At 50.1% G+C, this 27,130-nt stretch overlaps 1 protein-coding gene across 1 annotated transcript; it reads left to right on the plus strand.

Annotated features, from left to right (window-relative positions):
• Positions 1-484: 484 nt before the first annotated feature.
• Positions 485-7,693, plus strand: LOC144110366 (phospholipid scramblase 2-like). The gene is made up of 5 exons (XM_077643219.1): positions 485-571; positions 2,067-2,533; positions 5,173-5,390; positions 6,577-6,906; positions 7,588-7,693. The coding sequence occupies exons 2-5, from the start codon at positions 2,125-2,127 to the stop codon at positions 7,654-7,656; spliced, it is 1,026 nt and encodes a 341-aa protein (XP_077499345.1). The 5' UTR covers positions 485-571; positions 2,067-2,124; the 3' UTR covers positions 7,657-7,693.
• Positions 7,694-27,130: the final 19,437 nt, after the last annotated feature.

Raw genomic sequence — 27,130 nt, forward strand, 5'->3', positions numbered from 1 at the left:
GGCGAAACGCAAAGGCGCCCATGTACTGTGCGATGTCAGCGCCCGCTAAAGAACCCCACGTGGTCGAAATTGTCCAGAGTCTTCCGTTACGGCGTCCCTCATAGCCTGAGTCGCTTTGGGACATTAGATCCCCAAAACTAAACCAACCTTATATGAAAGGCCGATTCGCCAACGCCGGGCTCCGTCCGTCTTTCATTTATGTTGTTTTCACGTAGTCTGAGAGGAACAATAAAAGGGTGAAAGGGCAGTGACAGTTAAGTATACTCAAGCTACGAAGTCGTGGAAATCATCATAACCAGTGGGCATTCATTAATTAAATGCATTCCGCAAATGACTGCTTGCACGGGAGCAAATCAGATCGCGTTTTTTATTTTAGTATCCGAAGCAGACCACGGGATTTCTGATTTACCTAACGCGCCAAGAAGCGGGTGCGCTAAAGGAGCGAGAAAGAAGAAATGAAAATTCTCACGAGCCACGGGGCCAGCGGGGCCAGAGGCAGCAGTTGGCCCCGAACGCTACCTCGTAGACAGACTGTCTGCCAGTCCTGCACACAGCGCTCCAGGCACTGCGAGTGAGTGGCTTTGTCCTCTGTCGATCGCTGCGCAGTGCGCGTTGCCGCTGAGGCAGTCGCTCTATCGTGTGTGCGATGAGCTGTCGAGAAAATTTTTGCGTGGACCGGTGAGCTCGGGCGGTAGGGTTGAGGCGCGACAGCAACGGTGGAAACTGTGTATGTTGATTTGAAACTAAACGAAGACAGTGCGATGGGCGCAGGGAAAAGGTCTCTCCCGTTGACCCATGAGGAGCCCTCCCTCCGGCAACTGTGCCCACTGCGTCCCCGCAATTTTCTTAATTCCGTTCGACCTCTTCTGTGTGGTTCCCAGATGTGTTTTCATTCTAACGGCGTCCACACTGCTATACTATCAAGTTATGGGAACTGGGCGTGTTACGCACATGTCCGTTTCCTGGTCTTCATCTCAGCCAGAACATCAGCTGGGAGGCCTTTGGTTTCATGTAGTTGGTCGGCGCGAGACATAGCTGAAGAAAAGCTAATCGGAGCAAAAAAAAAAAACGAATACGAAACATAAGAGGCAAGGCATTGCGCTTGGTTCTGCCTTTTGTGCTGAGTCTCCGTTTTCTGAACGTATGCACTACGTGCATTTACATACGCTTTTTGGAGATGGTGCAACTGCAACTTTAATTGAAACTCTGCAGTCTGGAGCCTTTTATCCTTTGCGTTAGTTGGGTTATGGGGGCTTAACGTCCCAAAGCGACTCAGGCTATGAGGGACACCGTAGTGAAGGGCCCCGGAAATTTCGACCACCTGGGGTTTTTTAACGTGCACTCACATCGCACAGTAAACGGGCGTCTAGAATTTCGCCTGCATCGAAATTCGACCACCGCGGCCGGGATCGAACCCGCGTCTTTCGGGTCAGCAGCCGAGCGTCATAACCACTGAGCCACCGCGGCCCTTTTATCCTTTGTATACCTTCTTGCGAGCGTGGTGCACTGCATGAAAGTTTTGCTCGTATGCAGCGCATGAAACATTTCTGTGAGTTTTTTTGTTCACGTTTCGACTCTACTGGCTTTTCTTGATTACGACCGGATGTCCATGTTTATCAGGGAAGGCTGAAAGCCATACACAGAGGCATGCTCAAATCCTAGCCTCAAACCCTAGGCTCAAATCCCAGCTTCAAATCCAAGACTCAAATCCTAAACCCAAATCCTAGCCTCTGCCACCTGCCACAGTTGGCAGGTGGCAGGTCGCAGCTGGCTCTTCCGTGCACCTGCCTTGGCAGATGAAAAGCGTGTGACACCATCAGTTTTTGGTTCCAAAAGGCCTCTCACGCTATCCCATAAAATTAGAAATATCTTTATGAAAAGCTCCAGATATATTTAAACCACCGGGGGTTTGTGCAATGGCATCGCGCACAGCACACGGGCCTGTTTGTATTTTGCCTGAGTGAAAATGAGGCCGCCGTGACCGCAGTATTCAAACCCGCAACCTTGGTCTCCGCAGGCAAGCACCACAGCCAATAAACCCCCACACGCGCATACATCCTTCCCAGGTAACTTCTGAAGAACCTTGGAACTGCGGACTTGGAAAAGCGAGAGGTTGCGGCAGCAATGGCGTCTTTCCCTCAACCCGGGACGCGGCAGCCGCAAGTGGTGATTGCGGGGACCACCAGCGTGCGAACGCCTGGAGGGCAACCCATGATGGCTGGGCAACCCATGATGGCTGGGCAACCCATGATGGCTGGGCAACCCATGATGGCTGGGCAACCCATGATGGTCGGGCAACCCATGATGGCCGGGCAACCCATGATGGCCGGGCAACCCATGATGGCCGGGCAACCCTTTGTGGGTGGGCAGCCAGTCATGGCCCACGCGCCCGGCGGGGCCGCGGTGCAGATGCCCTTGCTGGTAGCCGGGCTGCTGCCACCCCCGGAACCCATCCCGGGCTGCCCCCCAGGCTTAGAGTACCTCCGCCTGGTCGACCAGCTTCTCGTGCATCAGCAGCTACAGCTACTCGAGTGTGCGCATTGGGAACGCACTTCAAACGCTACGTACATCGTTTGACTATCGGAAACAAGCGGGAGACCGGATTTGTTTTTGTACCAGGCAGTAATCCCAGTTTAACGTGGGTCCACACGAGAAGACCAGACCGCCTGCAAATTGATGTAAACGTCACTCCTCTGTGTAATCGTGAGCGTCCTTCGCAGAGTCCGACTGGCGGCAGCCTGATAAAGGTCACTCAAAAGAATGACGTTTGCGTCACGTGGTCGGCGATACGCCCGGGTCGTCCGCGGTCCCATCTTCTCGTCTGAATCCACTTATAGCGCCAGCAGCGATTTAAATCTGTAGAGAGTGGACATATCTTGTCCTCACCCTTTTTTAAGAGAGTTCTACTAGTTAAGGACGCCACCACACTGTGCGCAAGAAAAACCTTAAGGCTGTATGTTTTTGACAAAGACTACACACCGTATGGTTGTGGCGGTTCTTTTCAGCGTGCTTAAAATTCGAGTTAGTTGGACGCGATATATTCCGGAACGTAGCCGCGAGGTGTGGGAGAAAGATTTGAATGACTCCTGTTATTGACTACACCTGGTTCATATTTCAAGGACAGGTAAGATTAGAGCCGAAATGAGAGCAGAGCAAGACGTTATGTGAAACAAGGGAACAATTCACTTGAATGTAATGACCATTTAGTGCAACTTGGCAAGGACCAGAGCACGGGATGTAGCACGCGTACTGGCCATTTTTTAGCAGAGAATCCTCGGGGAAATCCTTCCCAAGCAGCGCAGGTAAATCGGCCAAATATTGGAAATCGATGGCTTCACTATGTCCCTTTGTAGGACCGGTCTTTGCCAATACAATTCCTATATTTGTCCGATTAGCTCTGCTGCTGCTGGGGTCGGCTTCCAAGGCGCTACATAGACAGCTATCTTCGATTGTGTGCAACAGTATATTGTGTACAACAGTACACAAGACAGTCTTCGATTGTGCGTATTCACCTACCTCTCTCCACCTCCAAAAAAAAAATCGCTGCGTGCTAACAGAAATGCCATTGGCAAAGAGTATATTGGTTTAGGTCACTTTACGTTTTTTGTCATATGGTATGCAATGAACAGGCACTTTTGTCTTTTTTCTGCACTGAAATGCTGTCATTGTGCGGTTATAAATTCAGTCATCGAAATCGTATTCATTTGGAAGTATTCTCATTGTCACGGTTCCTAGGACGCATTGACATTTAGTCATAGCGGATCGTAAGAGATTACTCTGAATAAATGTGTAGAAGTAAAGCAGGGTTCATTATGCTCGTATGCAAACCTGATAATTTGGCCCTCGGAACTTTACAGCTACTTACAGACGAAATCGCTACTATATAAACTGTGCGGACGAACCTGCCTCATCTCCTCTTAAACTGTTATTGCGATCTGAGCGCCTCTGCAGGCTGCTTCTTTATACTTGTAGTAGTTTATTTGCACACAACAGAAATTTAGCTCTTGTGCTGCTTCGGGCCTCACGCAGAGTGATAAATAAGCGGGCCCGAGCTTATAGCCTCGGGCTCAGACCTCTGAACGAAGCCCTTGCTGTGGTCTAATTGTGGCAGTTTGTACGCAATTTTGTACATGCCTGTATCAAATTAATAGTTATCTGTCAAAAAAACACATCAGAAAATGTTCTGTCGTCACGACAGATTTTTGTAGCATTTTTGTACAAGAACTTGTAACAACAGTAATGTTTGTAGTGACAACAAACTCTTCTGTAGTACTGTGCGGTACTTTGTTGTAGCGAAAGAGCTAGAGATAGTTCAGAAAAACTCTACAGTACTATAGGAAAGTACTAGAGCAGTACAGAAAAATCTGTTTTCGCTACACAAAGACAAAACCATTTGTCGCATTTTGGGCACATTCTGTCGTTTCCTTCGACTTGAATTGCATTTCGTCAATCAAAAAACTAACACGCTGTCGTTTTTGAGCACTATTTATACTGATTACGATGCAGAAATTTTTTTTTTATTAAAACACGGGGCCGCGCCCGTAAGGGTTAAGCAGTAAATGAAAGCTGGTATTATTGAGTGCGAGAACAGAAAAAAGTCACCGTGCTGCGGAAAGCGCCCGAATGCGATTTAGATTTGCAGAATAAAGGTCGTGATAACTAGCATCTACGTCAACACAGTCGTAAGGCTATTATAGCTGCTGTCGCGGGCTCGAACCTCGAACCGATAGAATTTTCCATCCACGTAGATTTGAGAAAGCGGCAACTTTTCTCCGCTTTCTCCGGTGATTTTAATGCGATAGAGCCTCATTAGGAAGAAAACGTGTCGCCCCAGTTAAATTCGCTAACTGGTCACAAATATGTGACGTCATCAGGTCATTCCCACTGGCTGATAGACTGTAGAGAAATGACATCACTAGTCCAGAGCAATCCCATTGGAAGATTGGCTGGAGGGAAGGGAAGACACTTCAGATAAAGGCATCAGCAGCTGCTAATGCTGATGTTTTGGCAATACGAAATAGAATTAGTTGTTCCTGTGAAGCTCTCAGGTGCAGTTATTCCCTTCAGTATTTCGAGAACAAATCGCAAGCTCAGCAAAGTATGTCTCAACGGATGAAAGACCGCAACACTGTCTTCGATAACCTTCGTGCTTCGACGTTGGCGCGCGCGCAGTGTTCGTGCCTTACGAGCAGCAAAACAAGTACGTGGTGAAGAACACCATGGGCCAGTTCGTGTTCATGGCGGTGGAGGAGAGCGACCTGGCCAGCCGCTGCTGCTGCGGCAACAACCGGCCCTTCGAGATGGCGCTGCTCGACTACCGCAGCGTCGAAGTGATGCGCCTGTTCCGGCCGCTGCGCTGCGACTCCTGCCTCTGCTTCTGTTGCCTGCAGGCACGTGACGTCATAGCCTTTTTACCGAACGTGCTGACATTTTAAAGCGAGAGCTTTACTGGCCTAGCGGAGCCCATTTCGCCGTGGGCTGCAGTTTGACCTTCATTTGACCGCAGCTGCGCCGTAGTCTTGGCAACGCCGCCGCCAGCTTCGCGCATGCGCTCTCCGCAGCTAGGCCGCCGCCTGACCACGTCACTCGCCGCGCGCCTGGCTGAGAGGAGCGTCGCGCTGCCTCCGTCAGTGCGAGCTTGGCCTTGCATGACAGCGAGGCCGGGACGTCTTTTTTTAATGCGGGAGCGTTAAAGGCACCATTCAGCAGAAAATCTGGTTGCGGCGTTGAGCGAAAAATCAGGGGCATGGCTCTGGCAGGTGGTCCCCAGGGAGCAACTTAGGAGAAAGCCGGGCCACCACCTAAGTCACGTGAACTTGCGGCGTCATTACAACCTGCCCACCGAATAGTGAGCAAACTGCCCACCGTGGAAGGTGGCAGTTAAACTGATTGGTCGCTCAGGAAGAGCAACCGGGGTTGCACAAGGCCCACCTATGGGAGCTCGTGCCATCTGCAGGGCAGTGGCGCATCGCTTAGCAGCTGCATCACTGCGCAAGGAAGGGTATGAGGACTCCTAGAGATCTATGAAAGTAGATGATGATCTTGTGCATATATGGAAATTAAGGGTATCACACGATAGCGTAATGGGATTCAAGCGAAGCTTAAGTGTTCCCTCCATTTTTTTTTCTGGCGCGTCGGCATGTACGATTGGCTGAGAAAGAGCGCAATTTTTAATCGCCAATGTGTTCGGTGTTAATAAAGTTAGCTTAAAATGTTTTGCAGTTCGGTGACAGGTGAATGCATACCAATCGCTTGTGAGTTTTTCGTGATCCGAGTGTATAGCATTTCATGAACCCTTTAATGCTTGTAGGAATACAGGTGAATGCGCCTAGTTTTTTTCACTGCTGCTGTAGAAAGTTACCGCGCTTACTCCTGAACAGGAGGAAAACAATGAGACTGACCATACCCACCAGATGGCAGCACAGATCCTACAAAAAGCCTAGACAGATTTCATTACGGTACTAACCTTAATTACATGCGTGCCGCGCTTGAGATACCGCTGTCCATTATATTGGACAAATGTTTCAAACCGGGGTCTCAGTAAGATAGGCAAAAGGCAGGAACTGCCCTGCGCAGGAGATGGAGGTCCACGCTCCGCCAGGTACCATCATCGGGTCGGTCCGACAGGAGTTCAGCCTCATCTTCCCGTTGTTCTCGGTGCTGGACAGCAGCAAGAAGGTGGTGCTGCAGATCCGGGGCCCCTTCCTCACGTCGTCCTGCCTGTGCAACGACGTGGTCTTCGACATCTACAGCAAGGACGGCCGCACCAAGCTGGGCATCATATCCAAGAACTGGACCGGCATGCTCCGCGAGGCCTTCACAGACGTGGACAACTTCACGGTCGTCTTCCCCATCGACCTGGATGTCAAGATCAAGGCCGTGCTGCTCGGTGCCCTCTTCCTCATCGTGAGTGCGCCTGTGGCTGTTGTCTTCGCATCTATCGAATGGCGCGCCGCTCAGGGAGGCAGCTATAAATACAAGTTCCCATTAAAGCACTGGTCCGTTCACGCTTTTCATGAAGAGTAGGCCTTTATTGCATTGTTGGCAGAGATAATCTTAGATGGCAAACGACTTACACGAAAAGAGGAGACACCCAAATGGAAGGTGGGAAGATTTAGGCGAGTATTATAATTAGGGGTCGATCTAATTGCTTCTCAGGCTGTTATCAACGTTTTGACGAGGGACTCACCTTCGTTAGGAGCGAATGAACTTACGCGGACTTGCATTTTTCAAGGGCAAAAGGGCCTAAACTTCTTTGTCTTTGTCAGGGGCAAAGGAACATAAACAGACTTGTCTACATCAGGAGCCGAGTCACAGGCTTGTCCCCACCAGGGGCTGTAAGGAAATCAAGTTAACTTGTTTTAGTCACTGCCCTGATTAAAAATATTACTGCTGAAGATTCGATATTTAGTTTTAGTACTTAACAAGGAAATAGATATGCTGCTGGTTGAACACGGTGTGTGCGTATGCATAGTGAAAGCGGCAATGTGCTACTGTGTCCGTTTTTGTGTCGTAATTAAAGCTGGCTTTCCGCGTCCGACGCCTTTGAGCTGCGCTTATTCTTCACACGTATGTGACTTTTCGCAGGACTTTATCTTCTTCGAGAGCGGCTCCGGGCCCAACACGCCGGATGTTCCCGGCAACATAATAAACTAGCTATTCAACGTTCGATGACGTCACTGCCAGTCTTCGGGCTGTGGCCGAAGGGCACGCCCGACGGCATCTGTGGGCCGGACGGGTACATGGGGCGCCTCTACTAGCCCGTGCCATCTAGAGAATTGCGCCTATGCAAGCGTTTATTTTCCGCTTGTTTAGTGAGAGCTCTTGTTTAAGAAAGTTAACCAAACAAAAGTAGCGCGAAATACAATAAAGAATAATATCGCATGTCTACCTCAGCAAATGCCTCGTTACCCGACGCTTTTATAGCCATATCTGTGCAACAAATCTTTTTCACGCCACAAACAAAGCCAACGACGTCACTCCAATGTCACCTGATCATCTTGTGACCAATGACTGAACACTTCCACAGTGACCATACTTGATTGCAATATCAGTTGAAACCGCTCATGTAACTGGGTTATTTCGTGCATGCGGTGGCACTTCAACCTTCATGCGACAGTGGGCCATTTAAGGTCTCTTCGATTTGGCTGCACTTTCTCCACCTGTTAAAAGGAGTGCAGCACTATCTCGTTTATTTTTGCCAGTGCAGCGCGTGCCTGCTGCTTTTCAGTTTGTTTTGCAAAAGTGCAAGCCTAGTGCAGCACAAGTTCCTGGCTGGCTTGCACTCTCCAAAGTGGAAGTGCAGCAATACGGCAGCACCCGTGTGTAGGAAGGAGAAGCGAAGCAGATATGACAGTAGTTTCTTATTGAAAGGATTGCAGTTCATTGTTGAGAGAACGAGGTAAGTAACTGTTCGTGGCGTCATAATTGCAAGCCTAAGCGGTCAAGTCGAGCTGCATGGGCAGCATTCGATCCACATGGGCAGCATTTGATCCACATGGGCAGCATTTTAGCACATATTCGTAAATCGTCTATGTATACATTCAATCACTTTTTTTCTGAGATACAACGATTTCCTGGGGCTGGTTCATGACAACTCTTCTTCAGAATTTGGTGCATGAAAATACTTCACGTGGTTCCAGATTTCGGGACCCATTCATGCCGGCGGCATGCAGTTGTCTGCAATTTGGTGGCGTCGCCAAGGCTAGCAGTCGACCAGGCCTGCACTCGAGCATTCGTTTCGGAAGCAGCCAGTGCAAAGCTTCACTTGAACTGACGCTTGACACAGGCGGCATCGCCCCGGGACTTCACGGAACTAGTGCAGCGCATGCAGCGAAATTGGAGAGGTGTATTTGGACTTATACTGCACTATAAAGTGGAATGTGCATATCTTGTGAGCACAAAAACCGCAGATGCACTGTAAAAATATATTAAACTTTATTAACTTACACTGTGGGAATCAAGAGTTGGTGCAACATATAAATATGAAACAGAAACTTTAGAGCACAAAATATGTATCATTCAATGCAACCCGCTGCCGCAAAGGTGTAGCGGTTGCTGACATTTCGGTCTGTGCAAATCAACTTTCGTCATGTCACAGGGCACGAAGGTAAAGAAAGGTGTCTGAATTGCAACGGCCTAAGCAAGAGCATATATATGTGACAACAGTGAGGCCGCTTGATGTAAACGCTTGGAAGTAAAGATTTTACAAATTATAGGCACTCTGTTAAGTTTAAATAAGTAGGAGCAGGACAAGACCTGCAAAAGTGGTCACCTATACTAGCATTTCAGCACGTGTAAAAAAGTTTTGTAAGAGGTCACATTTAAAAATGCGAGGAAAGGAAAAAAAACCACGTTATGAATATGGCGATGGAGCTGTGCAGCTCCTAATGGAATGCACATTGAAGAGGGTTCATTCCTGAAACCATAATATACTGAAGCCGCAAAGCGCTGAGCTTCATGTGCACAAAAACTGGAAGATCTGGGGGCAAGGAGGCAGATGTTTCAGCAGATGGACACGGAACAGACACAAGTCTCCTTGGAAGTACAGCAAAACCTCACACGCGCTGCGACTGAAACTGGACACCTGTATGGCTTGGCAATGGTAGCCATGTTGCAGTGCCACAAGGGACCCGTAACCGCAGGCAATCGAAAGGGCTGGTGGAACATCTTTAGTAGACCTTCACTTGAAGACGATGATGAGGGACTTGCACGAGTGGGTCAACAGGTGCTTCTCACCCGTCTCGATCTCGCCATTCGTTTCCCGCGTGTAGATGTCCATGCCTTACTGTCCGCTATCAGGGAAAGCCAGAAAGATTGTGACCAGATCGTCGTGGATGGTGTGCGAGACAAATTTGGACAGCTTCTGCTCAACGCCGTTCTTGTGAAGCATCGCCATGAAGTCAGTCAAGGGTCGGGCTACCAACTCGACTGCCACCAAAGTCCCAGTAAAGCACGTGCATCTCACCTCACGTGACTATGCCGCAGTCCGCATGTCCGCATTTTCCTTTCGTGCTTTGCCAGCCATGAACATTACGCAGACGTCTTCCCGGACATCAGCACTACCCGACGAGCAGCAACCCTCTCCAAAACCACGTACTCCGCAGAGGCGGAATGCCTGACCATGTCCACATCCATAATACACGTCTGCAACATACTTTAAGACCACATGGCCACCTGTGCGGACTCTTGCTTAGAGCAACTGTTCTTTCATCTTCTGCCCATACTTGTACTATCCACGCTCCCCACCAGCAACAAACCACCATTATACGTATGAGGCACTATAGACATGAGGGCATTCCCGCACATCACCATGTTGCAGTGTTTTCCCGAAAACCTAACACTACAGGCAATACAGGGCAATATACCTTCCTTCCCAGTCCACTCTACACCACTAATAAAGCACACACTACCCAAAAGTCCCACGCAAGTCATTCCCGTGAAATTGTGTACGTTTGAAATGAAACGGGTATGTTCCGCAATTTACGAATTTATTTCCAATTATGAGCGCTATTTGTCTTCCACGACTGCTTTAAAGCGAGGGACAGGGAGAGATTAGACGATGCGGAAGGGGCCGGCAAGCTCAGCGAACCCGACCTTCAGGCTTGACCTCCGACGGCATGCCTCGTACGTAGCTGTCGTCCGTTTCATGTTGCGACCCCTAATAAGGATCAGTGTTCCGTCTTCGAACAGATACAGCTACAACTGCCAAAGCAGCGCTTCGATATTTGTCACGATTGCTCATTGAGCATTCGTACAAGCAGCGAATATTCGTCAAAATATTCGATTCATAGCAAATTCGGTTCGGGGAACGAACTGTACGCACACCCATAGTGCGTACTACTACGGATCCATTCCGTAATACCGAAGGTGTACATAATTATCTGCATGTAAATTCTTCACGAAAAACCGTTGTAAATAACTCAACACCACCAACCGCGCAGCAAGCACAACCGTTTCGGTCTCCGCCGTGTCTCAGAGGTTACTGAGCTCCACTGCTGACCCGAAAACGGAGGTCCCATTTCAATGAAGGCGTAATGCTCGAGACTTCTGTGCTGTGCGATGTCGGGGCACGATAAAGATAAAACCGGAATCAAATGCTCATTTGGCCTCTATCAGAACGCTGCCGCGTTAACAGACTTCGTGGTTCAAGACTGAAAACGGCGCGAAAAACGGGACAAGATAGAAGAGAAGCAACACACACCACCAACATGAACCAACTGGCCCAACAATCCTCCCTTTTGCAGACTTCGTGGTTTTTGAGGAAACAAAGTTGCGCAGTAACGATTGAACTCCTCGTTGGACACCTCAACCGCGATGTGAGGGGAGGGAAAGAGTTGCCTTAACGAAGGACTTCAAGGCGTTTAAGGTCCGAAGGGCCAATAAAAAAAGGAGGGGACACGTAAGCTCCACCCTAAAGGTATCACATAATAGCATAGTGGGTTGATTCTAATATATGCAAAACGAAATTCTTTACTTTACATTCACGGATCCCTCGGAGCCCTCATACCACTAACAGCGCAGTGGTGCAACGGTAAATCTCTGCGCCACCACCCTGCGATGGCAGGGTGGGGCTTGTGAGATTCAGGTTGCTCTTCCAGGGCTACATCTCGCGACCAATCCTTCACTGAACTGCCACCTTCCACAGTGGGCAGCTGTGATGACATCAGAAGGTCACGTGACCTGGGCTGCTTCCCTGAAGGTTTTCCGCTGAACAAGCCGCTAAAACAGAATGCTGTCTTTCCCTACAACACGCGCTTCTCCACATTCCATGGGGAACGTTGGTCCCGGTCCGATACGCATCACAATGCCCTTCGCAGTGCAGCGGAGCCAAAAAATTTGGCGGCTCACCCCAGTTGCGCACAAGACGTACGCCTCCACAAGGAATACGTCCCCTGCGAGATATTTGGTGAGGGAAATAAGGATTGCCTCGACCTGAACCACCGCAATGCCCGTGGTTTCCCTCGGAACGCAGCGGTGGGCGAGAGGGCCGAGCGCCAATCGGTAGCAGATCGCATGCCCTGCAGCGATAGCGGTCCATACCATTGCCTTGTATAAGGAAGCATAGAGCGTTGTTTCTAGCAGTCAGGCAATATGGGTATATTGGCCGAGTGGTAGCACCCCAGATCCGCCGTATATGGCGATATGGTCGCTAAGCTCGTAGCATCGTCGATCTGCTAACGGTGGTCATCCAGCCAACTGGGGACGTGTGGAGCCTCTTTTGGCGCCAAACGATCTCTGGCATCACTGGGGAATTTCTTCCAGCGACTCCAGCGGCTCCCACCCTTGCCGTGCCCTCTAATGAGCGGTCGCGGCAAACCTGGGCCACGTCATCCAAGTGGCAGCAAGGTCTCGCTCCTGCTGCCTCCCCGCATCAGAGCCCGAATCCTTACGCGGTCGGCTCGAAGCTGGTTCGTGTGTGACATGTTGGTGTCACCATATGAATCTCGGAGGTCTGCACGATGCTGCTGTCGCAGAGTGCATTCACGCCTTTCGAGTGCACTCCCTCCCGAGCCCTCATGCATCACGAAAGGCACATTCTCGAGAGCACCAAATGCGCGGCTTCCGAGTGTTAAAAGGAGTTCATTCACATCCCGCCAGATGGAGGCCCACTCTCGGCAACTCTCGCATAGCAAAGGTGCCCCAGTTCATCCTGATGAGATAGAAGGCTGTGGGGTTGCTTTGGGGAGATAAGTACGTTCTCCTCACTCAATCGCGGCTGACACGGTTCAACGCCGCCCGGACCCCACCCCGTGATCGCGTATGCTACCGAGCGCACGCCAACCACGGCGGGCCTTGCTCTGACGGAACAAAGGAACAACACATTGGCTGACACAAACAGGCATTTATTGCTACAGCAACAATAACGCCAGCTAACAACAAGGTACGCTAATGAATCAAGGTCGTCCGACTCACCAGCAAGGTTCCGAGCGAATGTTCGCCCGCGCTAGGGCAAGGGATACTCCGCGGCCTGGACGGGATGAGAATACGGGAGCGGGTCTTTCCGTCGCTTCCTGGCCCCGCCGGCCAAGAGCGGAGCCGCGAACGACACATCCGCTCGCATTGACGATCCCCGCCCAAGAGCCACATCCCCTCTTCCGCGCGCGGGCTTCAAGCAGTCTATCGCGCCGCGACGCTGGCACCCTCTCTTGCCAGTTAATGTAACTGGCAAGGGAATGCGTTCTTCCTCGAGGTGAGGCTGCTGCTGCACGGTGCCTCGCTGGAAAGCAAGCACAGGGGACCGCAGGGCAGGTCCCCGCAAGGTTAACGTGGGAATTCTCTATTATGACGTACTACGACACCGACATGACGGAAGACTGCACGCTGTTACTAATTCCATCACCCTATGTAGCGACATTGTTAGAGGCGTAGCTTTGAGAAGCACCCAAAAGTTCAATACACAATGGAAGAAGTAGTCTCCGAGAGGATTGCTTTCTGTGAAGTCCTTGTTCTCCAAACTCCCGATGGTCCTGCCACTACCGTTTTCCGGCAACCCACACGTACACTGGCAAGTACTTGGATTTTCAATCTGCCCACCCCAATGGCCACAAACGTTCCGTCGCGTCCGCTCTATATAAACGTGCAGCTCGTCTTTGCTCCAGTCCCGGTCTGCGCTGTTCCGAGCAAGAAAAAGTCCGCGTCGACCTCCAGAAGAATGGTTATCCTCGACAACTGCTGCAAAACGAACAACGCCGCTCTCTGCAACCTGCCGAGCCCCGGCTCATCGGACAACAGAAGCGCGCGACCGTGCCTTACGCCCGGGGGACAAGTGAGGCTCTGGCACGAATATTTGCAAAATACGACGTGCTCATTGCGCACGTGCCGTCCAGCAAGCTCAAACAACAGCTGTGTCACGTTAAAGATCGTCTGGAGCGCCAACGTTACCCCGGAGTTGTGTACAAAATCCGCTGCAAAAACTGCGATGCATCATACATTGGCGAGTCGGGCGATTTGAAGAGAAAATTAAGAGAACACAGGAACGACGTCAACAAACGTCGCACGTCATCGAACCCACTGGCAGATCATGCTTAAGGAATGAAGCACACCATTGACTGGGAAAGCGCCACAATCTTAGACACAATGATACATTTATTGTCACTACTGCATTTAGAATCATTTTTGTAGAGACTACGGAGAACGTTATTAACAGGACGAAAAGTAATCTCCCGGATAGCTACGCCCACTCACTGCGCTGTCAAGTGCGCATATAAGAAGTGGCCCATTCCGTCCATCGTCATTTTGAACAAGGGACCCGTAGGGGTCCCGTAACGTCATATTTTAAAACCATTTTTGGCGAGTGTATGTTTTATTCAAGCACCCATCCAACTGCTGCGCTCCCCGGCCAAGGCCACTGGGACTGAGGACTCCAACCGCCAGCTCAGTTAACACCCTCCTTTATTTTTGTCATTAAACGTTTCTCTTCATTTTATGTGGCTCGAGGAGAGAAAAATGAAGCAACGTTTCCAGCTCTTTGAACTGCGCCGTCATCATCATCAGCCTGACTGCACCCACTGCAGGGCAAAGGCCTCTCCCATGTCTCTCCAATTAACCGTCCTTTGCCAGCTGCGCCCACACTATGCCTGCAAACTTCTTAATCCCATCCTCCCACCTAACCTTCTTCCGCGCCAACTAACTGCGCCAATTGATGCCTATTCCATTTCCTACACTTGGTTACACGCGAAGCTGTGCAATGCTTTCTGCAATCGTAATTATTTTCTTGGATTGGCTTGCAGGTAATCTTTGTTTTAGGAAATAAACCCCAAGAAATACCCTCACTCTCGGACACAGAACAGACGTGGCTCGTATTTACAATAAGCACTATGGCCATAAGCAATAAACACCATGCAGCCAAACAGTAATGATGAATTCTGGAAATCATTATTTCGGGCACACGGCACTAGCTATTGGCGAAGTGTTTTGTTGCTCGCTTTTATATGACCACCTACACGGTAGATCGGGAGTCAGATTGGTGCCATCAGCAACATGCTTAAAAGATTTCAGAGAGAATTAACCTTCAAGTGCATCACTATAGTTCACTGTGGAAGCCAAAGATTTCCCTCCCCTCCTGAAGTTTCCTGCCGCTTTATCGTGAGTGTTCCCCGGAAGATTCAAAGCAACTAGAGAAATTATTTATTCACAGGCAACCCTTACAAACAGTGAGATTTTTTTTGTGGGAATCATAAGTAATGGTTTATGGTTTATGGGGGTTAAACGTCCCAAAGCGACTCAGGCTATGAGGGACGCCGTAGTGAAGGGCTCCGGAAATTTCGACCACCTGGGGTTCTTTTACGTGCACTGACATCGCACAGCACACGGGCCTCTAGAACTTCGCCTCCATCGGAATTCGACCGCCGCGGCCGGGATCGAACCCGCGTCTTTCGGGCCAACAGCCGAGCGCCATAACCACTCAGCCACCGCGGCGGCTGGCATAAGTAAGGAAGCATTTTCGTCAGAAATATAGGTGTACTTGAAAGCGCTGGAAAGCGTACTCCCACGCTCGCTTCTCGAGCCACATAAAGTTTCAGGACGGAAGAAAAGGGGACCGTAAAAAAGGTTTAGTGAATATTCGAGATCCGTTTCAGCTTTTACTCTGCCTACACCCCAACCCATGCAGAAAATCACGTCTTTGTCCATTCGTTCCAGCTACAGGAGCGATGTACTGGAATTTAAAAGCGCATGTTTCTCTGGCAAGTAGCGAGGCTTAACAGCGTCGGCCCGAAATGAGCGATAAGCGCGTTTTGCTGCGCACTACACCCTCCCCCACTGCGACAGCCCTCCGAAGGCCCGAAATCGCACGCGGCACACATTACCCGCTCACTTCTTATCATCCAAGGGAGGAGCGCGAGCGCACAGGCCTACGTGCCTACGTCAGCCGTTTTATACGATCGCAGCCAGGGGATCGGGGGCTTACAGCGCCGGCGACTGCAGTGCCGCCGCTCGGCAGCGAGCCTGCTCCGGCTGCCGGAGTGGCTGCTCGAGTGCTTTTGACAAATACAGTACAACCAGTACTGCCAACACATGTCTGTCACAACGCCTCGTATGACTGTGTGCGCTTCTTTAATAATAATAATTGGTTTTTGGGGGGAAAGGAAATGGCGCAGTATCTGTCTCTTATATAGTTGGACACCTGAACCGCGCCGTAAGGGAAGGGATAAAGGAGGGAGTGAAAGAAGAAAGGAAGAAGAGGTGCCGTAGTGGAGGGCTCCGGAATAATCCTTTCTCTTTTGAACGCGGGCACTAGACCGCGTGCGCAATGACGGAGACAGTGGGAGGCGAAAAGGACACGAGCCAACCTTCGAGTATGCTCGTGAGAAAACGCCAGGCAAAAGTTACTGCTTTGTCTTCAAGGCATCAGTTTTTACTCCTGTAACAGTTCCAAACAAAGCGCAAAAATGGGTCGCTTAGCGAAGTTAATGGTTTAATGAGGTTGAACGTCCCAAAGCGACTCAGGTTATGATGGACGACGTGCTGGAGGGCTCCAGATAATTTCGACCACGTGGGATTCTTTAACGTGCTCTGAAATCGCACAGTACAAGAGCCTCTGTGGCATTTAGCCTCCCTCGAAATGCGACCGCCGCGGCTGGTATCGAACCCGCGTCTTTCGGGCCAGCAGCCGAGCGCCATAACCGCCGAGCCTCCACGACGGCTAACAGTGCTTCTAATTCCTCAGCGGGCCATACTCGCTGAGCGACAACTTCGGGGCTTGCTTCCCTCCCTGCTTTCTAGAAGGGATGATTGATCGCGTTAGGGCGTGCCTTTCCCTTCTAGATCAACAAGTACGCGATCACCCCTCAGCTACATTTTACTGCGTGTCATCACAGCCAGCACATCTACCACCGCGATTAGCGCAGGAAATCTCCTGGGGTAAAAATTGGAGAGCACACTTAAGCTCCGCCTTAAGGGTATGACGGAATAGCGTAGTGGGTTACGTTTTCCATTCTGAGCAGTTTGACACCTTTGAACGCATTTTTCTTTCTTCAATTCATTAATTGAGCAATTACACACTAAATTTTCTTGATTAGCATCATCAAGTATTGGCTTTTTATTCTGAGCATTTTGACACCTTTAAACACCCCTTTATCCAATTTTATCATTTCTTTAATTAATCATTCAATTTGCAATGATTTCTTTAACTCGCCATCGCCTATCACACAACAATCAATCAACAACTGGAACCACAAATTACCATGATACGATTTATTTTACGCAGCCGCCGATTATAGGTCGCCAGTTCAAATCCCTGCCACGAGCTAGGCTCTAACTTAGCTAGTAAGTTTACGCGGCACGAAAGGCTGAATCGTATGACACTGTCCGGAACATTCTGAGGCAAACGTTTGGCATGATTTTTTTTACGCCCCCCCCCCCCCCCCCCCCCCCTCGTTATTTTCGACAGGTGGTGCCGACTACTCCGACGGCTTCTTGACCGAACGAGCTGCGTAGTAATGACCTTTACAGTACCTCCGTATTTGCGTCCAATGCATTTTCCGCGGTAACAAAAGCTCGAGTGTCGAAAAAATCGTGAATTCAGAAGTGCTAGTTGCACAACTGACCGATTGCAATCACACTTACCGTTCTTGCTGCCGCGAATGAAGCTTTGGGAAGGCTTCGTCCACGCAACACCTTTGAAGAGGCGACACCGACAACACCGCACTTGGAAGACGAGCTGGCAGCAGTGGCACTTTGGCACAGGAGTTCTTTCTTACGCGATTGAAGCGGTGACCTGCCGTGTTCAGCGAAGAACAAGCGGACCACTGGCACGAACACGACGTTGTCCGGAGCCTGTAGTGGCTGGGCCCGTTGGATTCCTTGCACGCTTTCACTCGAGGGAAATTCCGAGGCCCCAGCTAATACAGGGTTTCAGCTGATGCCACAGTTCGACGAGGGAAGCCGGAAGGGTTTCATTAGTTAATTTAGATAAGGTCAGTTTCGAACTAAATAACGAATTAATAAGAAAATGACACCCGAGCACCATTGAAAGGGCGAAGCCATGCTGCCGCCTCATCGCTACTGACCGGTAGGCTTAGGAACAAGTCTCGCCATTTCTCGCTCACCGCGCCGGGCGGAAGCGGGTGGCCTTATCTTATCTCTTAGTTCGCGCGTGTTCCAACTGAGGCCGTAGCGAAACTTTTTTTTTTTTTAGGCAGCGGATCGCGTTGTCACGCTCAGGTTTTAGGCTCTCGTCCTATCGCATTCGACTGCTTGGCTTTCTTTTTTTTTTCTTAGGCTGGTGCGTGCAAGCGCAGCGTCACCTGTTGATCCCGATAGCAGAGACGGCCGCTGGTATGGATGGCGATCGCCGAAACTGCGTTCACTTTATCGGGTGTCACGGAACGTTGCCCTAATATTTCCAGAAGCGAAAGAAAGCACGTTGCGAATATTTGTTTCGACCCACGAAATGGCCCTTGACAGCCTCCGGCTATCGAACAACTCTTTTTTTTTTTCTAGCTTGACCATCACTTTCAATAAGGAGCACACCGAAGGTTGGGGGCTGAGGCGCTAACTATGACCATATATGTTTTCAGGCTTGCCGATTACAATTACCCGCTCTGGTTGCGTCGCTTCAGCCCAAGTGAGCGGCAAAAAGCAGTGGCGAGGAGAGGACGCCAGCGCACTGCTTTCAATGGTTTTTTTATGGATTGCTAAGAATGCATTTACAGCGCTGCCATGGTGTTTTTTTTATTATTTTTTTTTCTGCAGACACCACTACGACCATCATGATCACCTACCTTATGATTATTGAAGGACAAAGGCCTGTCCTACCGACGTCTAATTGACCCTGCCCTTCACCAGGTGCCACCGTCCGATACTCCCAACCTTAATCTTATCTAACCACCTAGTTTCCTGTCACCCCCTGTCTATGTTCCTTTTCCCCTGGAAACTACTGCGTTACATCAAGGGACCAAACTTTATCGGTCCTCCGCCTTACACACTCACCCTAAATCAATTTCCTCTTCTTGATTTTTGCCAATAGAGTCGAACTTCATTATAACCAAACGGTTTATAACAAAATAATTGGTATACTGAAGGAATGACTACTCCCCTTGGATGCTCGGTCAACACGGGCTATAACGAAGCTACGGCTATAACGAAGTAATCGCTGGGCCCCCTTCAGCTTCGTTATAACGAGGTTCAACTGCATATTCTTAATTCAGATTTCTTCCTTAATCCATTTTCTTTTTTCTTGGCGTATCATCGATAGCTCACTGTGTCGTCCGCAGTGTGACTAAGTTCTAAGTTCCGGATGCCCTCACTGCTGCTTTGCGACACAAAATTTTTCGGCCCACCATTGTTAACCGAGAACAGTGGCACTCATCATCAGCCTGACTACGCCCACTCCAGGACAAAGGCCTCTCCCTCCCAATTAACACTGTCCTGTGCCAGGTGCGGCCACCTTATCCCCGAAAACTTCTCAATCCCATCCGTCAACCTAACTTTCTGCCGCCCCCTTCTACGCTTAATTGCCTTCTTTTGGAATCCACTCCGTTACCCTAAAGGACCAGCGGTTATCGGGCCTTCGCATTACATGCCCTGCCCAAGCCCATTTCTTCCTCCTGATCTCTACTAGGACGTCATTAACCCGCGTTTGTTCTCTCGCCCACTCTGCCCGCTTCCGGTCTCTTAATGTGGCACTACATGCACGATATTCTGATACTGGATACTGTCTGAAACTTTACATAACCGTGTGTTGGTAAACAACACGTCAGAGGTGACCACGCTGATATTTAATAGGCAAGCCATGAACGAGCAAATGTCCATTGCTCTATGTATTCAAACAGACTGCTCAGACGAACTGTGAAACCTTAGCAGAGGTTTCATCGCCCAGCGCCACTGTTTAGCAGGTGCGCGGAACACAGCGGGTGCAGCAGGGTGCAGTGCAGCGGGTGCTGATTCGGCATCTTTAGCTTGTTCGCACGCACGCACACATTGGAGCCATTTGGTTTCAATTGGAATTCCAATTGAATGTCCAATTGGACCGTCCCAAACTTTCATGGTTCCAAACACACAATTTTAGCCGATTGGACGTTCAAATTGGAATGTCCTATTGTAACGAATTGGCTCAAATACACAAGTGAAATCAATTGGATGTTCCAATTGCCTTCCGATTGGAAACGGCTGGCACAGGACAGAGTTAATTGCAGAGATATGGGGAGGCGTTTGTCATGCAGTGGGCGTAGTCAGGCTGATGATGGTGACTGCCGTGAGGTTTCCACAACGCCCCATCACTGAGGCTCCTAATTTTCCGCGACGAAAAATTTTTTTCACCCCGTTAACCGAGAAAAAGTAACCCACAATATTTTGCGGGAGGCCTTACGCGCATTAACGCTCACGGCCTTCCACGCGCTAGCAGCAGTTTTGCCGCAAGTTTTTTTTTATTTCGCACACTTGCCATAAAAGTCTAATGTGTGTTCGCTGCATACTACTTGCTCAGGCTATACATCTCAGGCTATACATCTTGCTCAGGCTATACATCAGCACGCGTGCCTGATAACACTATACATCCTTTCTCCCCCTGAGCTGGAGTAAGTGAGACATCTGGTGGCTTCCGTAGGCGAGTCGAATGGCGTGGTGGTTGCTGGTCTTCGGCTTGAGAGCTGACTTCCCGTGCCTTGATGAGCTGCTGCTTGCTCGGAGCTACACGGAGTTTCGCCGTTGGGCCAAACTTGGCTCGGCTGGCTAGGTGACGACCTTGTGTCGAGCCGTGGCCCGAGTTGGTCTACGTGGCGAGGCTGCTGTCCCTCCGGTGTTTCTAATGTAACCATGCGTGCTGCCGTCGTTCACACTACGTAGACACCATACATGCCTTCCAGGTTGAAATTGTGTTGGTGCTCGTACTGCTCCTGGAACAGGTTCTCCAAACCATCACATCCCGTCACCCTGGTGTCTGTAAGGTGAAGCTATCAGCCCGGTACGGGGACGGAAGCCCAGCAGCAGTTCCGCTGGTGATTTTCGTCCTTCCAGTGGTGTCGTTCTATAAGGGAATAAAAACTTGATCAGTCGTTCTTGCAATGTACATGCCGCATTCTTCGCAGCCCTTCCTTTACTGTCCGCACGGCCCGTTCCGCCAACCCATTTGACAGGATGGTACGGGGTTGTTCCGACGTGGTACACGTCGTTTTCCTGCAAGAAAGTGGGCATGGTCGCACTTTAAAACTGTGGTCCGTTATCCGATACTAAGCTGTAGAGCAGACCGAAACATGTGAAAATACCTTGCAGTAGTTTAATAGTGGTTTCCGCTGTGGTGGTCTTCAAAGGAATGACATCAATCCATTTCCTCTCGGCGTCAACCAGCACGAAAACTTGGCAGCCATTGATGAGGCCCGCCAAACCAATATGCAACCTGTACCATGATTTGTTGCTCGCCGGCCATGGAGACTGAACTGCAGCAGCCGGCGTGGGCCAGCATTGTGTATACACTGAGGGCAAGTTTGAACCAATACTTCTATGCCCCTATCTAGTGTAGGATACCAACACAACGCACGCGCTGTGCGCTTCGTGGCACTGATACCGGGGTGACTGTCGTGTAGCTCTTTTAGCATGCATCGCCACGCCGCTCCCGGCTGCACTACTCGATGGCCCCAGTAGGTCAGACCGTGACTGGCCGCCAGCTCGTCACGGCGAGAAAAGCACGGCATCAGGTGTTGCTGTGCTGCAGATAAGCGCCGTGGCCAGCCTCGTGAGATCCACCCCTGATTTGCTGAAGCGTATCGGCCGAGGTCCGATAATTGCTGAACGGAAAGAGCCATGGAATTCAGGCCTCGCGTATAAAACGCATTCATGGGTTCTTAAAGGGGATCTCAACAAAGGTGCGATGTGCCTAGGATGCTAATGGCCGCCGCTTCACAAATATCCTCCAGCAAAAGAATTTTTTTAGATACGTTTTGTAGAAGATGAGTTATCTGTAGTAAAAATTTGAATGTCTGCGTCTTCGCGCCTTTCTCTGTCGTCTCGTAACTTCTTTTCACGCTGAAATGTCGGCGCTCCTCCGCCGGCCCCTCTGCGAGGGGCAGGGGCCGGCGGAGGAGCGAACCAATGCCCTTTGGTAGAAAGTATTGAGAGGGCGTTGGCGCGAACCAATGCTAGCAGTCCGCTGCTGACGTAACGAGGGCGGGTCCGCGAGAAAGCCCAGCAGCACCGCAGGTCGCCGCGGCGTGAAAGCGGGAGTTTTAAAAATTGTATTGTAAATTATCGGCTAGCTTCTGAGGTCTTGTACGCGCCACGAACGCTATTTGGCCTGTGCTCTACATAACGCGAGCATTTTATACACAACCTCAAACACCCTTTTCAGGCAACCTTTAAGAACTCCTTGGTTACCCAAGCCCGGCAACGGTAGTCGACTGAAAGCATCCGCGTTAGCATTTCACTTTCCTGGGTGGTACTCGAGATCATAACGGTAAGCCGACAGTAGCAACACCCACCGTTGAATTCCTACTGCGGCCATGTGCGGGACGGGCCTCTCAGGTTTAAACAGTCCTGCCAATGGCTCGTGATCCGTTATCAAAGTAAAATGCTTCGCCAACAAGTAATCTCGAACCTTGGTAACGCCGAACGCCAAGGCTTCTTTCTACATAATAGGGTAGAACGTTGGGCCAGTTGGTGTAGAGACAATTAAAAACTTTGCGCAGAATAACACAGGACGGGAGGGAGAAACACGCACACAAATTATGTTTCTCCAATTCCGAATAATTCCTCTCAGCCGAACGGAACGATATGGGATAGTCCCTGTTCCCAGTTCCGTGCGACAGCACCGCGCCGACTCCCAATAGTCGCATTCAAGCCGCAACGGTTTTTCAGGGTCGTAGTGCACGAGAAGTTCCGCTTCCGCCGCGGTAGCTCAGTGGTTAGGGCGCTCGTCTACCGAGCCGTAGTACCCGGCTTCGAACCCGACCGCGGCGGCCGCGTTTCGATGGATGCGAAACGCTAAGGCGCTCGTGTGCCGTACGATGTCAGTGCACATTAAAGATGCCCAGGTGGTCGAAATTATTCCGGAGCCCTCCACTACGGCACCTCTTTCTTCCTTTCTTTCACTCCCTCCTTTATCCCTTCCTAACGGCGCGGCTCGGGTGTCCACCGGTACATGCGAGACAGTTGCACCATTTCCTTTCCTCAGAACCAAACCAACCAGAGCGCGCTTAGCTGCCTGGGAGGCTTTCTCGTGTTCGCTTCCCCACTGCTTTCCTCCTTTAGCTAACAGCGTGTAGAGTGAAACCAGTGTGGCTGCAAGGCTAGGCAAAAACTGGGCGTAATATGTGATAAATATGAAAAAGCGTTTTAGCTGGCACACCTTCTCTGGTCTTGGTGCGGCCGTGATGGCTTCCATATTCGCACGTGGGCGTCGGCCAGTTGCATCGATCTTGTGGCCCAAGAACGAAACTTGCTTCTCGCGGAGCCTGCATTTGTCGCGGTTAAACTTGAGTCCGGTTCAGCTTGAATACGAAGCTGACCGCGCCGTTGAAGCTCCCTTCTTGCATTGCCCGGACATTCATTTCTGCTGGGGCAAAAGCTTCTGCCTCCACCAGGCGCAACTTCTTTCGCGACATGTGTCGTCGAGCTAATTGTTAATCACGAATTCCGGAGACAATCCGATCCCGCAACATCCGGTTCAAAAACTTCTCGAAACTGCGATCCTTTGCGAGACGTCTCAGGTCAGTGATGTAGTCCCGTGCCTTTTCGCCTTCCGCTTGGTTCCGCGTAAAAAAAAAAAAAAACATAGCTCGCGGCTATCTTATTGACTTGGGGATCGAAGTGGTTGTCCAGGTGCTGTGCGACTGCCTCTTAGCTGAGGCTGTTCACCGATTCCGACTGGCACTGGCCTTGAAGCACGCGAACCACGTTGTCCCTCAGTGCCTACACCAGAAGCGCACGTTTTTTCCCTGCATTTGTGATGCTGTGGCCCTCAAGGAAGGCCTCCAAACGAAACGTGCCGTCAAACTCGGGTGGTCTGTCTGTCATCGTGCAGCCGATCCCTTATTCGTCGCCACTGAAATAACGGAACGTAGGCGGCTGGTAGCGGCACACCGAAGAATGAGCGCTTATTGCTTGGCGTTACTGGCTTTATAACGAAACCGGAAAGGTCACATGACTCGTCATGAGATGCCCGAATGCGACACGCGTAAACCGCCTTGCTTACGCTATATGTCAGCACGTGTGCATGATAACACTATATCGCGCGTGGCTGATAACACTACAGTTCGTGAGCCACCGTAGGTGTTTGCACTGTCGCCACATTGTACACCCGGCCAATTTAACAGCACAGCGCGAGCGTCGACCAAACTCCTTGTCAGCGCCTTATCAGGGCGCGGAGGGGGCGAAGCCAACGAGAATAACCCCGTGCGCACAAGTTTGCCTTCACGACTATTGTCTTCTGTGGGCAAACTTGTGCGCACACGGTTATTTTCCCTGGCTTTGCCGCTCCTGTGCCACGATAAGGCGCTGACAAGCAGTTTGGTCGACGCTCGCGCTGTACTCTTAAATTGGCCGGGTGTACAAGGATTTTATGAGCATAACGTCCTTTTGCTTCAGATTTTTTGTTGCCTCTCGCTGATCAATTCTGTCAGTGTATTCAGCTGTGCGAATTCCTGGAGAATCGGGATGGGGGTAAGTTTTGGTAAGGCCGTGATGGTGCGCATTGCATCCCTATTCCGTAGTTGGAACGGGGCCTGGTAGAGTATCCTAAGCTGAAGCGCCGATTGTACATCTCTTGCCATCGCCGTTCGGGCTCCTCATCCCTTAGACGAAATGCGTTTGATCAAGTTCAAGGAAGTCGCTGCTGCTTTTTTCATCCTATGGAGCCATTGTGCTCCTTTACCAGATTTATGTGCCTAGGCGAAGGACTCTCTACACATCTACGTCTTGTAATGAGTGATTTCCAATCTTTAGCGTCGCTCTTTTAGTTGCCAATTGCTTTCTTCGATTCTTGTTTGCAACATGCTGGACTTCTGCAGCGACTGTTCTAGGCCTGCATCATGGACATACTCATCTAGGGTATTTAAGGCCTCTTTCAGAAAAGAATTCTGACTCAAGCTGTTTATGAGTAGACCAAATCGCGACATTGTCTGCATAAATAATGAACTACACCTCCGGTATTTCAGCTAATTTTCATGCCAGTGGTACGAGCACGATATTAAATAGCAAAGGTGCTGAAACTGAACCTTGTGGCACGCCTCTATTTGAGGTGAGAAGTACTATGCCCGTTCAACCCTTTTCTTCCCATTGCTAGTTCTCATAGATTTTTCACCGCCTTTTCTTCCTCAGCGGCACACTCCGCCTGATTTCCCGGTTAAAAGCAACCCTTTCTCGCCGCGCGCTTCACCTCGATCACCAAGGTCGTGCAGAAATTGGCTTCTCCTCACATCTCCAAGGCCTAATGGGTGAGCTCGCATTATATCGGTTCGTAACTTGGTTCCAAATGTAGCGAGAGGTGCTTTCTGAAGCAGATTATTCGTGGAAGAAATTCGCATCATACCTCTGCAAATACGGTAAGACTGCTTCCGTAAAGCGCGAGTATCGCGACTCATCCCATAGAAGCGTGCGGCATGTTGCTGCAAAGTCGCAGCACTTCATGTGCTGTCTTACTTGAGCGGATGGGGGAAGCGTGTCAAGGTACCAGCAGAGCTCAGATTATAAGTTTAAAAAGCGATTAAATCAATCACATTCCCAAACATCATTCCTGCTGGCGTCCACAAACACAACATTGAAAAATTTTGAAAGGATGGTTAGCACAGGTTAACGGGATATTCAGTGACAGCTGTTAAGGTATTTCTGCTTTACTACCTCCCATCTATACGGTTCTAGGGCGCTGTTTTTACTGTTTTGAAACCTCGGAGTTACTCGGGTTAGTTCGGAGGAGCGTCGCACAAGCTGTAGCCAGTGGGAGGAGGGCGTCACACCAGCTGCCGCCGAGTGGAGAGGGGGTGCGAAGATGAAGAGCAAGAAACGCGGTTGCGTGCACATTCAGACGCCGGAAAGCAGAAGCGAAGAATGAACACATGATTTCGCATGTCTACTCGGTTTAACTATATTAAAACACAACCAGTTGTTTTCGTCTAGGTCTCCTCTCCAGACTGCCGCTCTAGAAACCGATGATCCTCTCCTCGGGCGATGCGTTTCGCAGCTGCTACTGCAGATGAACCGTGCTACATTCCTCCGCTCTCGACATCGACACCCTTCTTCCTCCCATGGTAACCACGTTCCGGATGGATACAGTGGTACGCCTTCCTACACACTCGCCGTAACCTCCTTCTAGAGTAACTACTCCCCGGTTTGGTGCCTACGGCTGTCGTGTACCGGTTGCGCGCGCTCACGCTGCTGCCACACCCTCTTCCTTGCATGGTAGCCATCCTCCGGTTAGGGATTTCTCCGCTTCCGCTACACTCTTCTCCTTCAACATTAACCACCTTCCGGACGGTTACCATTGTAACCACACTCTGGTTATTCCTGCCACGCTCTCACCATAAAGCTTCTGTTCATGGTAATTCTTTGCATTCTTACAGGGTAACTACCCTCCGGGTGATTTGCATGGCAACTACCGGGTGGTTGCACCCTCTTTCGCTCTCACCATACCCTCCTCCTTCCAGGATAAACATCTTCCACTCTCCCGATACCCTCCTCTTTCCAGGGTAACCACCCACAGGATGGTTCCTGTGGTAATCACCCACCAGTTACACTGACGACTACGAGAGAATATGACATACTACTACAATGCATACCCAGGAATTGGCACTAGCTGTCGCTGTAAAAAGAGTGTGGCTTCTGACGCACAGTTCTGTGAAAAATTCCAAGATCAGCAATTTTTCGCGGAATCGCAGGGAACTAGCCACCTTACACATTAGATTGTATGATATTGCTACTGTTATATCCCCCCCCCCCCCTCCCTGTGATACAATATGACCCACTTGCTCTGGCATCTAATTTGCTTACTTTATTGCAGAAAGGTTTGTAGCACTAACCACTTCTGCCCCTTGAATCACCTGCACGCTGATCTACTCTGAACAGTTTGCATTGTTTCTTCATAGCTTGAGGAAGGAGCAAGTATAATTGGTATGGCACCTGCACATAATGTGACGCAACATGCGCACCTCTGCACTTTCACTTACAACAACACTTATGCAGGTATTAAGAATTCCAGTCAAGC

This window comes from Amblyomma americanum, chromosome 11, assembly GCF_052857255.1.
Source record: "Amblyomma americanum isolate KBUSLIRL-KWMA chromosome 11, ASM5285725v1, whole genome shotgun sequence".
Lineage (NCBI taxonomy): Eukaryota > Metazoa > Arthropoda > Arachnida > Ixodida > Ixodidae > Amblyomma > Amblyomma americanum.